The 12852-nt window shown below is 45.9% G+C and overlaps 1 protein-coding gene across 5 annotated transcripts in view; it reads left to right on the top strand.

Moving 5' to 3' along the window:
* The window catches only part of LOC109887972 (phosphorylase b kinase regulatory subunit alpha, liver isoform-like), a 37231-nt gene that overhangs the window by 2344 nt on the left and 22035 nt on the right, over positions 1-12852 (top strand). For 4 of the 5 annotated variants that reach the window (XM_031813498.1, XM_031813494.1, XM_031813493.1 and 1 more), the window contains exons 3-10: positions 6488-6646; positions 8007-8054; positions 8227-8395; positions 8626-8708; positions 10141-10221; positions 10825-10923; positions 11463-11609; positions 12146-12199. In XM_031813498.1, coding sequence (XP_031669358.1) covers positions 6488-6646; positions 8007-8054; positions 8227-8395; positions 8626-8708; positions 10141-10221; positions 10825-10923; positions 11463-11609; positions 12146-12199 — 840 coding nt within the window. The remainder of the gene's footprint in view (positions 1-6487; positions 6647-8006; positions 8055-8226; positions 8396-8625; positions 8709-10140; positions 10222-10824; positions 10924-11462; positions 11610-12145; positions 12200-12852) is intronic. The other variant, XM_031813495.1, reaches the window with a different exon arrangement.

Genomic DNA, 12852 nt, shown 5'->3' with positions numbered 1-12852 from the left:
CACGGGGGTGGCATATATATATATATAAATCTATAGTGGCCAGCTACAGTGCATTTGGAAACTATTCAGACCCCTTGACTTATTCCACATTTTTTTATGTTACAGCCTTATTTTAAATATATTTTTTCCCCTCATCAATCTACACATCATACCCCATAATAACAAAGCGAAAACAGGTTTTTAAAAACAAAAATAACTTATTTACATAAGTTTTCAGACACTTTGCTATGAGACTCGAAATTGAGCTCAGGTGCATCCTGTTTCCATTGATCATCCTTGAGCTGTTCTCTACAACTTGATTGGAGTTATTCAATTGTTATGACATGATTTGGAAAGGCACACACCTGTCTATATAAGGTCCCACAGTTGACGGTGCATGTCAGAGCAAAAACCAAGCCGCGAGGTCGAAGGAATTGTCCGTAGAGCTCTGAGACAGGATTGTGTCGAGGCACAGATCTGGGGAAGAGTACCAAAACATTTCTGCAGCTTTGAAGGGCCCCAAGAACACAGTGGCCTCCATCATTCTTAAAGGAAAGAAGTAGAGAGCTGGCCGCCTGGCCAAACTGAGCCATCAGGGTAGAAGGGCCTTGTTCAGGGAGGGAACCAAGAACCCAATGGTCAGTCTGACAGAGCTTCAGAGTTCCTCTGTGGAGATGGGATAACCTTCTGCAGCACTCCATCAATCAGGCCTTTATGGTAGAGTGGCTAGACGGAAGCCCCTCCTCAGTAAAAGGCCCATGGCAGCCCGCTTGGAGGCACCTAAAGGACCATGAGAAACAAGATTCTCTGGCTACCCAGACCCCTCTTTTACGCTGCTGCTACTCTCTGTTTATAATCTATGCATAGTCACTTTACCTGTACCTACATGTACATATTACCTCAACTAACCGGTGCCCCCACACATTTACTCTGTATGGGTACCTCCCTGTATATAGCCTCCACATTAACTCTGTACCGGTACCCCCTGTATAAAGCCTCCACATTAACTCTGTACCGGTACCCCCTTTATAAAGCCTCCACATTAACTCTGTACTGGTACCCCCTGTATAAAGCCTCCACATTAACTCTGTACTGGTACCACCCTGTATAAAGCCTCCACATTAACTCTGTACCGGTACCCCCTGTATAAAGCCTCCACATTGACTCTGTACCGGTACCCCCTGTATAAAGCCTCCACATTGACTCTGTACCGGTACCCCCTGTATAAAGCCTCCACATTGACTCTGTACTGGTACCCCCTGTATATAGCCTCCACATTAACTCTGTACCGGTACCCCCTGTATAAAGCCTCCACATTAACTCTGTACCGGTACCCCCTGTATAAAGCCTCCACATTGACTCTGTACCGGTACCCCCTGTATAAGCCTCCACATTAACTCTGTACCGGTACCCCCTGTATAAAGCCTCCACATTAACTCTGTACCGGTACCCCCTGTATAAGGCCTCCACATTGACTCTGTACCGGTACCCCCTGTATAAAGCCTCCACATTGACTCTGTACCGGTACCCCCTGTATAAAGTCTCCACATTGACTCTGTACCGGTACCCCCTGTATAAAGCCTCCACATTAACTCTGTACCGGTACCCCCTGTATAAAGCCTCCACATTAACTCTGTACCGGTACCCCCTGTATAAAGCCTCCACATTAACTCTGTACCGGTACCCCCTGTATAAAGCCTCCACATTAACTCTGTACCGGTACCCCCTGTATAAAGCCTCCACATTAACTCTGTACTGGTACCCCCTGTATATAGCCTCCACACTGACTCGGTACCAGTACCCCCTGTATATAGCCTCCACATTAACTCTGTACCGGTACCCCCTGTATATAGCCTCCACATTGACTCTGTACTGGTACCCCCTGTATATAGCCTCCACACTGACTCGGTACCAGTACCCCCTGTATATAGCCTCCACATTAACTCTGTACCGGTACCCCCTGTATATAGCCTCCACATTAACTCTGTACTGGTACCCCCTGTATATAGCCTCCACATTAACTCTGTACCGGTACACCCTGTATATAGCCTCCACATTAACTCTGTACCGGTACCCCCTGTATATAGCCTCCACATTGACTCTGTACTGGTACCCCCTGTATATAGCCTCCACACTGACTCGGTACCAGTACCCCCTGTATATAGCCTCCACATTAACTCTGTACCGGTACCCCCTGTATATAGCCTCCACATTAACTCTGTACTGGTACCCCCTGTATATAGCCTCCACATTAACTCTGTACCGGTACACCCTGTATATAGCCTCCACATTAACTCTGTACTGGTACACCCTGTATATAGCCTCCACATTAACTCTGTACCGGTACCCCCTGTATAAAGCCTCCACATTGACTCTGTACTGGTACCCCCTGTATATAGTCTCCACATTGACTCTGTACTGGTACACCCTGTATATAGCCTCCACATTAACTCTGTACCGGTACCCCCTGTATATAGCCTCCACATTAACTCTGTACTGGTACCCCCTGTATATAGCCTCCACATTAACTCTGTACTGGTACCCCCTGTATATAGCCTCCACATTGACTCTGTACTGGTACACCCTGTATATAGCCTCCACATTAACTCTGTACCGGTACCCCCTGTATATAGCCTCCACATTAACTCTGTACCGGTACACCCTGTATATAGCCTCCACATTAACTCTGTACCGGTACCCCCTGTATATAGCCTCCACATTAACTCTGTACTGGTACCCCCTGTATATAGCCTCCACATTGACTCTGTACTGGTACCCCCTGTATATAGCCTCCACATTGACTCTGTAACAGGTACCCCCTGTATATAGCCTCCACATTAACTCTGTACTGGTACCCCCTGTATATAGCCTCCACATTAACTCTGTACTGGTACCCCCTGTATATAGCCTCCACATTAACTCTGTACTGGTACCCCCTGTATATAGCCTCCACATTGACTCTGTACTGGTACACCCTGTATATAGCCTCCACATTAACTCTGTACCGGTACCCCCTGTATATAGCCTCCACATTAACTCTGTACCGGTACACCCTGTATATAGCCTCCACATTAACTCTGTACCGGTACCCCCTGTATATAGCCTCCACATTAACTCTGTACTGGTACCCCCTGTATATAGCCTCCACATTGACTCTGTACTGGTACCCCCTGTATATAGCCTCCACATTGACTCTGTAACAGGTACCCCCTGTATATAGCCTCCACATTAACTCTGTACTGGTACCCCCTGTATATAGCCTCCACATTGACTCTGTACTGGTACCCCCTGTATAAAGCCTCCACATTGACTCTGTACTGGTACCCCCTGTATAAAGCCTCCACATTGACTCTGTACTGGTACCCCCTGTATATAGCCTCCACATTGACTCTGTACAGGTACCCCCTGTATATAGCCTCCACATTAACTCTGTACTGGTACCCCCTGTATATAGCCTCCACATTGACTCTGTACGGGTACCCCCTGTATATAGCCTCCACATTAACTCTGTACCGGTACCCCCTGTATATAGCCTCCACATTGACTCTGTACCGGTACCCCCTGTATAAAGCCTCCACATTAACTCTGTACTGGTACCCCCTGTATATAGCCTCCACATTAACTCTGTACTGGTAACCCCCTGTATATAGCCTCCACATTAACTCTGTACCGGTACCCCCTGTATATAGCCTCCACATTGACTCTGTACTGGTACCCCCTGTATATAGCCTCCACATTGACTCTGTACCGGTACCCCCTGTATAAAGCCTCCACATTGACTCTGTACTGGTACCCCCTGTATATAGCCTCCACATTGACTCTGTACTGGTACCCCCTGTATAAAGCCTCCACATTAACTCTGTACCGGTACCCCCTGTATATAGCCTCCACATTGACTCTGTACTGGTACCCCCTGTATATAGCCTCCACATTGACTCTGTACCGGTACCCCCTGTATATAGCCTCCACATTGACTCTGTACCAGTACCCCCTGTATATAGCCTCCACATTGACTCTGTACCAGTACCCCCTGTATATAGCCTCCACATTGACTCTGTACCAGTACCCCCTGTATATAGCCTCCACATTGACTCTGTACGGGTACCCCCTGTATATAGCCTCCACATTGACTCTGTACTGGTACCCCCTGTATAAAGCCTCCACATTGACTCTGTACTGGTACCCCCTGTATAAAGCCTCCACATTGACTCTGTACTGGTACCCCCTGTATATAGCCTCCACATTAACTCTGTACTGGTTCCCCCTGTATAAAGCCTCCACATTGACTCTGTACTGGTACCCCCTGTATATAGCCTCCACATTGACTCTGTACTGGTACCCCCTGTATATAGCCTCCACATTGACTCTGTACCGGTACCCCCTGTATATAGCCTCCACATTGACTCTGTACCGGTACCCCCTGTATATAGCCTCCACATTGACTCTGTACCGGTACCCCCTGTATAAAGCCTCCACATTAACTCTGTACCGGTACCCCCTGTATAAAGCCTCCACATTAACTCTGTACCGGTACCCCCTGTATATAGCCTCCACATTGACTCTGTACCCCCTGTATATAGCCTCCACATTAACTCTGTACCGGTACCCCCTGTATATAGCCTCCACATTAACTCTGTACCGGTACCCCCTGTATATAGCCTCCACATTAACTCTGTATCGGTACCCCCTGTATATAGCCTCCACATTGACTCTGTACCGGTACCCCCTGTATATAGCCTCCACATTGACTCTGTACCGGTACCCCCTGTATATAGCCTCCACATTGACTCTGTACTGGTACCCCCTGTATATAGCCTCCACATTGACTCTGTACTGGTACCCCCTGTATATAGCCTCCACATTGACTCTGTACTGGTACCCCCTGTATAAAGCCTCCACATTGACTCTGTACCGGTACCCCCTGTATATAGCCTCCACATTGACTCTGTACTGGTGCCCCCTGTATATAGCCTCCACATTAACTCTGTACTGGTACCCCCTGTATATAGCCTCCACATTGACTCTGTACTGGTACCCCCTGTATATAGCCTCCACATTGACTCTGTACTGGTACCCCCTGTATATAGCCTCCACATTGACTCTGTACTGGTACCCCCTGTATATAGCCTCCACATTGACTCTGTACCGGTACCCCCTGTATATAGCCTCCACATTGACTCTGTACTGGTACCCCCTGTATATAGCCTCCACATTGACTCTGTACTGGTACCCCCTGTATATAGCCTCCACATTGACTCTGTACTGGTACCCCCTGTATATAGCCTCCACATTGACTCTGTACTGGTACCCCCTGTATAAAGCCTCCACATTGACTCTGTACTGGTACCCCCTGTATATAGCCTCCACATTGACTCTGTACTGGTACCCCCTGTATATAGCCTCCACATTGACTCTGTACTGGTACCACCTGTATATAGCCTCCACATTGACTCTGTACCGGTACCCCCTGTATATAGCCTCCACATTGACTCTGTACTGGTACCCCCTGTATAAAGCCTCCACATTGACTCTGTACTGGTACCCCCTGTATATAGCCTCCACATTGACTCTGTACTGGTACCCCCTGTATAAAGCCTCCACATTGACTCTGTACTGGTACCCCCTGTATAAAGCCTCCACATTGACTCTGTACCAGTACCCCCTGTATAAAGCCTCCACATTGACTCTGTACTGGTACCCCCTGTATATAGCCTCCACATTGACTCTGTACTGGTACCCCCTGTATATAGCCTCCACATTGACTCTGTACCGGTACCCCCTGTATATAGCCTCCACATTGACTCTGTACTGGTACCCCCTGTATATAGCCTCCACATTGACTCTGTACTGGTACCCCCTGTATATAGCCTCCACATTGACTCTGTACTGGTACCCCCTGTATAAAGCCTTGCTTGTTATTCTACTGCTGCTGTTTAATTATTTTATTAATTATTATTATTATTATTATTTTTTTACTTATCTATTTTTTACTTAACACTTATTTTGTTTTTATTCTTCTTAAAATATCGTTGGTTAAGGGCTTGTAAGTCATCATTTCACTGTATAGTCTACACCTGTTGTATTTGCCACATGTGACATACAATTTTATTTTATTTGATGAAACCAAGATTTAACTCTCTGGCCTGAATGCCAAGAGTCACGTCTGGAGGACACCTGGCACCATCCCTCCGGTGAAGCGTCGTGGCAGCATCATGCTGTGGGGATGTTTTTCAGCGGCAGGGATCGAGGGAAAGATGAACAGAGCAAAGTACAGAGAGATTCTTGATGGAAACCTGCTCCAGAGCTCTCATGACCTCAGACTGGGTTGAGGGTTCACCTTGCAACAGGACAACGACCCTAAGTACAAAGCCAAGACAACGTACAGTAGTGGCTTCGGGACAAGTCTGTGAATGTCCTTGAGTGGCCCAGCCAGAGCCCAGACTTAGATAGATATCAATCTACCTGCCTGTCTAACCTGCCTGTCTAACCTGTGTGTGTGTGTCTCCAGAACCCAGTAACAGGCCTGTTGCCCTGCAGTGTCCAGCTGCCAGATGCCTGGGTGCGTGACAATGTCTACAGCATCCTGGCGGTGTGGGGTCTGGGGATGGCCTACAGGAAGAACGCTGACCGGGATGAGGACAAGGCCAAGGCCTACGAACTGGAGCAGGTGACTGGCTGGCTCCCATCTCACAGCATGTCAAAATAGTGTTGTGTCCCCCATACTTACTGTACTGTGTGATCTGTGTTGTGTCCCCCATACTTACTGTACTGTGTGATCTGTGTTGTGTCCCCCATACTTACTGTACTGTGTGATCTGTGTTGTGTCCTCCATACGTACTGTACTGTGTGATCTGTGTTGTGTGTTCCATACTTACTGTACTGTGTGATCTGTGTTGTGTCCCCCATACTTACTGTACTGTGTGATCTGTGTTGTGTCCTCCATACTTACTGTACTGGGTGATCTGTGTTGTGTCCCCCATACTTACTGTACTGTGTGATCTGTGTTGTGTCCTCCATACTTACTGTACTGTGTGATCTGTGTTGTGTGTTCCATACTTACTGTACTGTGTGATCTGTGTTGTGTCCTCCATACTTACTGTACTGTGTGATCTGTGTTGTGTGTTCCATACTTACTGTACTGTGTGATCTGTGTTGTGTCCTCCATACTTACTGTACTGTGTGATCTGTGTTGTGTGTTCCATACTTACTGTACTGTGTGATCTGTGTTGTGTGTTCCATACTTACTGTACTGTGTGATCTGTGTTGTGTGTTCCATACTTACTGTACTGTGTGATCTGTGTTGTGTGTCCCATACTTACTGTACTGTGTGATCTGTGTTGTGTGTCCTCCATACTTACTGTACTGTGTGATCTGTGTTGTGTCCTCCATACGTACTGTACTGTGTGATCTGTGTTGTGTGTCCCATACTTACTGTACTGTGTGATCTGTGTTGTGTCCCCCATACTTACTGTACTGTGTGATCTGTGTTGTGTCCTCCATACTTACTGTACTGTGTGATCTGTGTTGTGTCCTCCATACTTACTGTACTGTGTGATCCGTGTTGTGTGTCCCATACTTACTGTACTGTGTGATCTGTGTTGTGTCCTCCATACTTACTGTACTGTGTGATCTGTGTTGTGTGTTCCATACTTACTGTACTGTGTGATCTGTGTTGTGTCCTCCATACTTACTGTACTGTGTGATCTGTGTTGTGTCCTCCATACTTACTGTACTGTGTGATCTGTGTTGTGTCCTCCATACTTACTGTACTGTGTGATCTGTGTTGGAAAGGGGGTCTGAATATTCCTTGACTGCAAGGACCCGACCTCATGACCACACTGTGTCGTAACAAGACATTCCTTTACTGAAACATGTTAGTGTGTTCCATGCATGTTGTCCTATGATCTATGTTGTAGGCCACAGGCAGAGATTGGCATATTTCAGTCCTGAATAGATAAACTTGGGAAAGCAGGAGTTACCGATCCCTGTAAGGTGTGGTAAATATCTATACTTGTATTATTCTACAGAGTGTTGTCAAGCTGATGCAAGGGCTGCTCCAGTGTATGATGCGACAGGTGGGTTACCGTGGTTACTGTCCCATTCCTTCTACCATGTAACGACACAGTCACTAGTATATGGCATAAGGGCAACAATGCACTACACTGTGGGAGCATTTCTGTATGTGTTTCTCCCTTGGTCTGGCTGTGTAATAGCCTTTTCTGAGCATGTCAGTGTGTCTGACTACAGGTGGCCAAGGTGGAGAAGTTTAAACACACCCAGAGCCCCAAGGACTGTCTGCATGCCAAGTACCACACCCCCACCTGTGCTACCGTGGTGGGGGACGATCAGTGGGGACACCTGCAGGTTGATGCCACCTCTCTGTACCTGCTGGTTTTGGCTCAGATGACTGCCTCAGGTACCGTGTGTGTGTGTGTCGGTGTGTGTGTGTGTCGGTGTGTGTCTGTGTGTGTGTGTGTGTACGTGTGTGTGTGTGTGTGTGTGTGTCTGTGTGTGTGTGTGTGTGTGTGTGTGTGTGTGTGTGTGTGTGTGTGTGTGTGTGTGTGTGTGTGATGGATCATGTCATTGTGAAATAACTTGACTGTATACCGGCGGCGTTGTTCTTTATCACTGTCTGGTCTTCTCCAGGTCTTCGTATCATATCAACCCTGCATGAAGTGGCTTTTATCCAGAACCTGGTCTTCTACATTGAGGCTGCTTATAAAGTTGCGGTAGGTAATGTTCAAGGTCTGTTTGAGCGAGGCTCTATTCTTCTAACCTCACTAGCATACGACTTAGCAGGAAGTAATAGAAGTCTGAACGGTAATGGAGAGAGAAGCAATACTATACTGAAGATCAATAGGAATATCAGTAGAGGTAGTGGAGACTATAGAAGTGTCGTGCTATAAGGAACACCTTACCAAACAAGACCTTTTACATGGCTCATACATTATATTGTAAAATCCCACACAGTGAACTTCCTGATTGGTTGGTAGAATAACTTTCAATACATTTCATTGGTCAACATGGGAACATCAGCACTTAACCCTAAAAGCATCAACATATTTTTTAGCTTAAAAGCACCAACAGGTCAAAGGTCTGTGTAGTCAGCTACAACAGATAATTATAAACTAACAGGTGAAAACTACTTAACATAATTCATTAACATAATGTCATAATTATTAACATAATGTCAACAGAGAATTTAATTAACATAATGTCAACAGAGAGCTGACATGGTACTGAAAAAGAAACGGTTCAACTGGTCAACAACTGACGTTTCCCATCCAGGAGAATGTGTCTTAGTTAGCGACTTCACTAACCAGAATACGTTTCCCATCCAGGATAATGTGTCTTGGTTAGCGACTTCACTAACCAGAATACGATTCCCATCCAGGATAATGTGTCTTGGTTAGCGACTTCACTAACCAGAATACGATTCCCATCCAGGATAATGTGTCTTAGTTAGCAACTTCACGAACCAGAATACGTTTCTCATCCAGGATAATTTGTCTTAGTTAGCGACTTCACCAACCAGAATACGTTTCTCATCCAGGATAATTTGTCTTAGTTAGCGACTTCACCAACCAGAATATGTTTCCCATCCAGGATAATGTGTCTTAGTTAGCGACTTCACTAACCAGAATACGTTTCCCATCCAGGAGAATGTGTCTTGGTTAGCGACTTCACTAACCAGAATACGTTTCCCATCCAGGATAATGTGTCTTAGTTAGCAACTTCACTAACCAGAATACGTTTCCCATCCAGGAGAATGTGTCTTAGTTAGCAACTTCACTAACCAGAATACGTTTCCCATCCAGGAGAATGTGTCTTAGTTAGCAACTTCACTAACCAGAATACGTTTCCCATCCAGGATAATGTGTCTTAGTTAGCGACTTCACCAACCAGAATAAGCAGATAGTCCAGAATCTCCCAGTCAGCGCTGTTTGTTTCTGAGACGTGAGGAGTTAAAACAGAGTGCATACGTCCTACTGATTACTATTTGTGTAAATATATAGAATATACTGTATATACAGTATATATTGGATTAGGTCAAATAAAATTATATTTAGGTTCAAATTAAGGTCTTCAAATAGTATGATTTTAAACCTGGTTGTCATGGTAGCTGGGTCTCTCTCTCTCTCTCTCTCTCTCTCTGTGCAGGATTATGGGATGTGGGAGCGAGGGGACAAGACCAATCAGGGGATCCCAGAACTGAACGCCAGCTCTGTGGGGATGGCCAAGGTACTGACACTTTAGATGTAATGCTTGTCCTATATGTAACAATGATAATACATTGTCTCCTTTTACGTCTCCAATCGTATCTTAACTACCATATCTAGACTCATAACAGTCCTCTTATCACAACACAGCTACCATATCTAAACTCATAACAGTCCTCTTATCACAATACAGCTACCATATCTAAACTCATAACAGTCCTCTTATCACAACACAGCTACTATATCTAAACTCATAACAGTCCTCTTATCACAACACAGCTACTATATCTAAACTCATACCAGTCCTCTTATTGCAACACAGCTACTATATCTAAACTCATAACAGTCCTCTTATCACAACACAGCTACTATATCTAAACTCATAACAGTCCTCTTATCGCAGCTACTATATCTAAACTCCTAACAGTCCTCTTATCGCAACACAGCTACTATATCTAAACTCATACCAGTCCTCTTATCGCAACACAGCTACTATATCTAAACTCATACCAGTCCTCTTATCACAACACAGCTACTATATCTAAACTCCTAACAGTCCTCTTATCGCAACACAGCTACTATATCTAGACTCCTAACACAACAACGTGTTGGGTTTTATGTTCAGGCTGCATTGGAGGCCATTGATGAGCTGGACCTCTTTGGGGCTCATGGAGGACCCAAATCTGTCATTCACGTTTTGCCGGACGAGGTGGAGCACTGCCAGGTACTGTGATAAACATGTCCTATCTTATCTAGCCTGGTGAGGGCAGTGTCCAGTCTGGTTTAATCTTCTCTAGCCTGGTGAGGGCAGTGTCCAGTCTGGTTGAATCTTCTCTAGCCTGGTGAGGGCAGTGTCCAGTCTGGTTTAATCTTCTCTAGCCTGGTGAGGGCAGTGTCCAGTCTGGTTTAATCTTCTCTAGCCTGGTGAGGGCAGTGTCCAGTCTGTTTATTCTTCTCTAGCCTGGTGCGGGCAGTGTCCAGTCTGGTTTAATCTTCTCTAGCCTGGTGAGGGCAGTGTCCAGTCTGGTTTAATCTTCTCTAGCCTGGTGAGGGCAGTGTCCAGTCTGGTTTAATCTTCTCTAGCCTGGTGAGGGCAGTGTCCAGTCTGGTTTAAGCAGATTATTTTATAAACCTTAAAATGATATGTATGAAACTGACCATTGTCTTACGTCAGATAGCACAACTGATGTCTCCTGGCAACACGGTGGTATCAGAATGACGCCATCTGTCAGAAACTGACCCGTTTGTATTTGACCTCTCCAGGCTATCCTGTGCTCCATGCTGCCACGAGCCTCCACCTCTAAAGAGATCGATGCTGGTCTCCTGTCAATCATCTCCTTCCCTGCCTTCGCTGTGGAGGATGCAGACCTGGTCACCATCACTAAGACTGAGATCATATCCAGGCTACAGGTAGATAGGATCCTGTCTAGACTGGACCACAGATATAATGAGATCATATCCAAGATACAGGTAGATAGGAGCCTGTCTAGACTGGACCACAGATACAGTGAGATCATGTCCAAGCTACAGGTAGATAGGAGCCTGTCTAGACTGGACCACAGATACAGTGAGATCATGTCCAGGCTACAGGTAGATAGGAGCCTGTCTAGACTGGACCACAGATACAGTGAGATCATATCCAGGCTACAGGTAGATAGGAGCCTGTCTAGACTGGACCACAGATACAGTGAGATCATATCCAGGCTACAGGTAGATAGGAGCCTGTCTAGACTGGACCACAGATACAGTGAGATCATGTCCAAGATACAGGTAGATAGGATCCTGTCTAGACTGGACCACAGACACACTATATGGGCTAGTTGATTCCCAGACTCAGATTAAGCCTAGTCCGGGACGGTGAAAGGATGTCAATGAGAAACCTCCATTGGCTAGGCTTCATGGTGCTCTAGAATGAGGTATCTAAAGGACTCTGTTCCCTTCCCCAGGGACGGTATGGCTGCTGCCGTTTCATCAGAGATGGATACAGATGCCCAAGAGAGGTAATGTACAGATTTCAATGTTTTTCTCCTTACAGTGTGAAATACACTAGATCTTCATCCAATGGTCTTGAATCTGCGCTGTAGCCAACAGCTGGCAGATACAGTGTGTGTAGGCTCGTCTACATGATGACATTATTATTGATTAAGAGTGAAAATATTGTTATTTGTCAAAACGGCAGTCAAGCATCGCTCATCATGTCACCAGAATAAGACCCTGGATATTTATCGGAATGGAGCATCAAGCTCATCTCCTTGCACTTTCACCACCCTGTGAAGTTCATCACCTTGCACTTTCACCTCCCTGTGAAGTTCATCTCCTTGCACTTTCACCACCCTGTGAAGTTCATCTCCTTGCACTTTCACCACCCTGTGAAGTTCATCTCCTTGCACTTTCACCACCCTGTGAAGTTCATCTCCTTGCACTTTCACCACCCTGTGAAGTTCATCTCCTTGCACTTTCACCACCCTGTGAAGTTCATCACCGTGCACTTTCACCACCCTGTGAAGTTCATCACCGTGCACTTTCACCACCCTGTGAAGTTCATCTCCTTGCACTTTCACCACCCTGTGAAGTTCATCTCCTTGCACTTTCACCACCCTGTGAAGTTCATCTCCTTGCACTTTCACCACCCTGTGAAGTTCATCTCCTTGCA

This window comes from Oncorhynchus kisutch, unplaced genomic scaffold (genome assembly GCF_002021735.2).
Source record: "Oncorhynchus kisutch isolate 150728-3 unplaced genomic scaffold, Okis_V2 Okis05a-Okis16b_hom, whole genome shotgun sequence".
In the NCBI taxonomy this organism is placed as follows: domain Eukaryota; kingdom Metazoa; phylum Chordata; class Actinopteri; order Salmoniformes; family Salmonidae; genus Oncorhynchus; species Oncorhynchus kisutch.
Note: the sequence above shows the minus strand (reverse complement) of the source record. Positions and strands in the feature narration are given on the sequence as shown.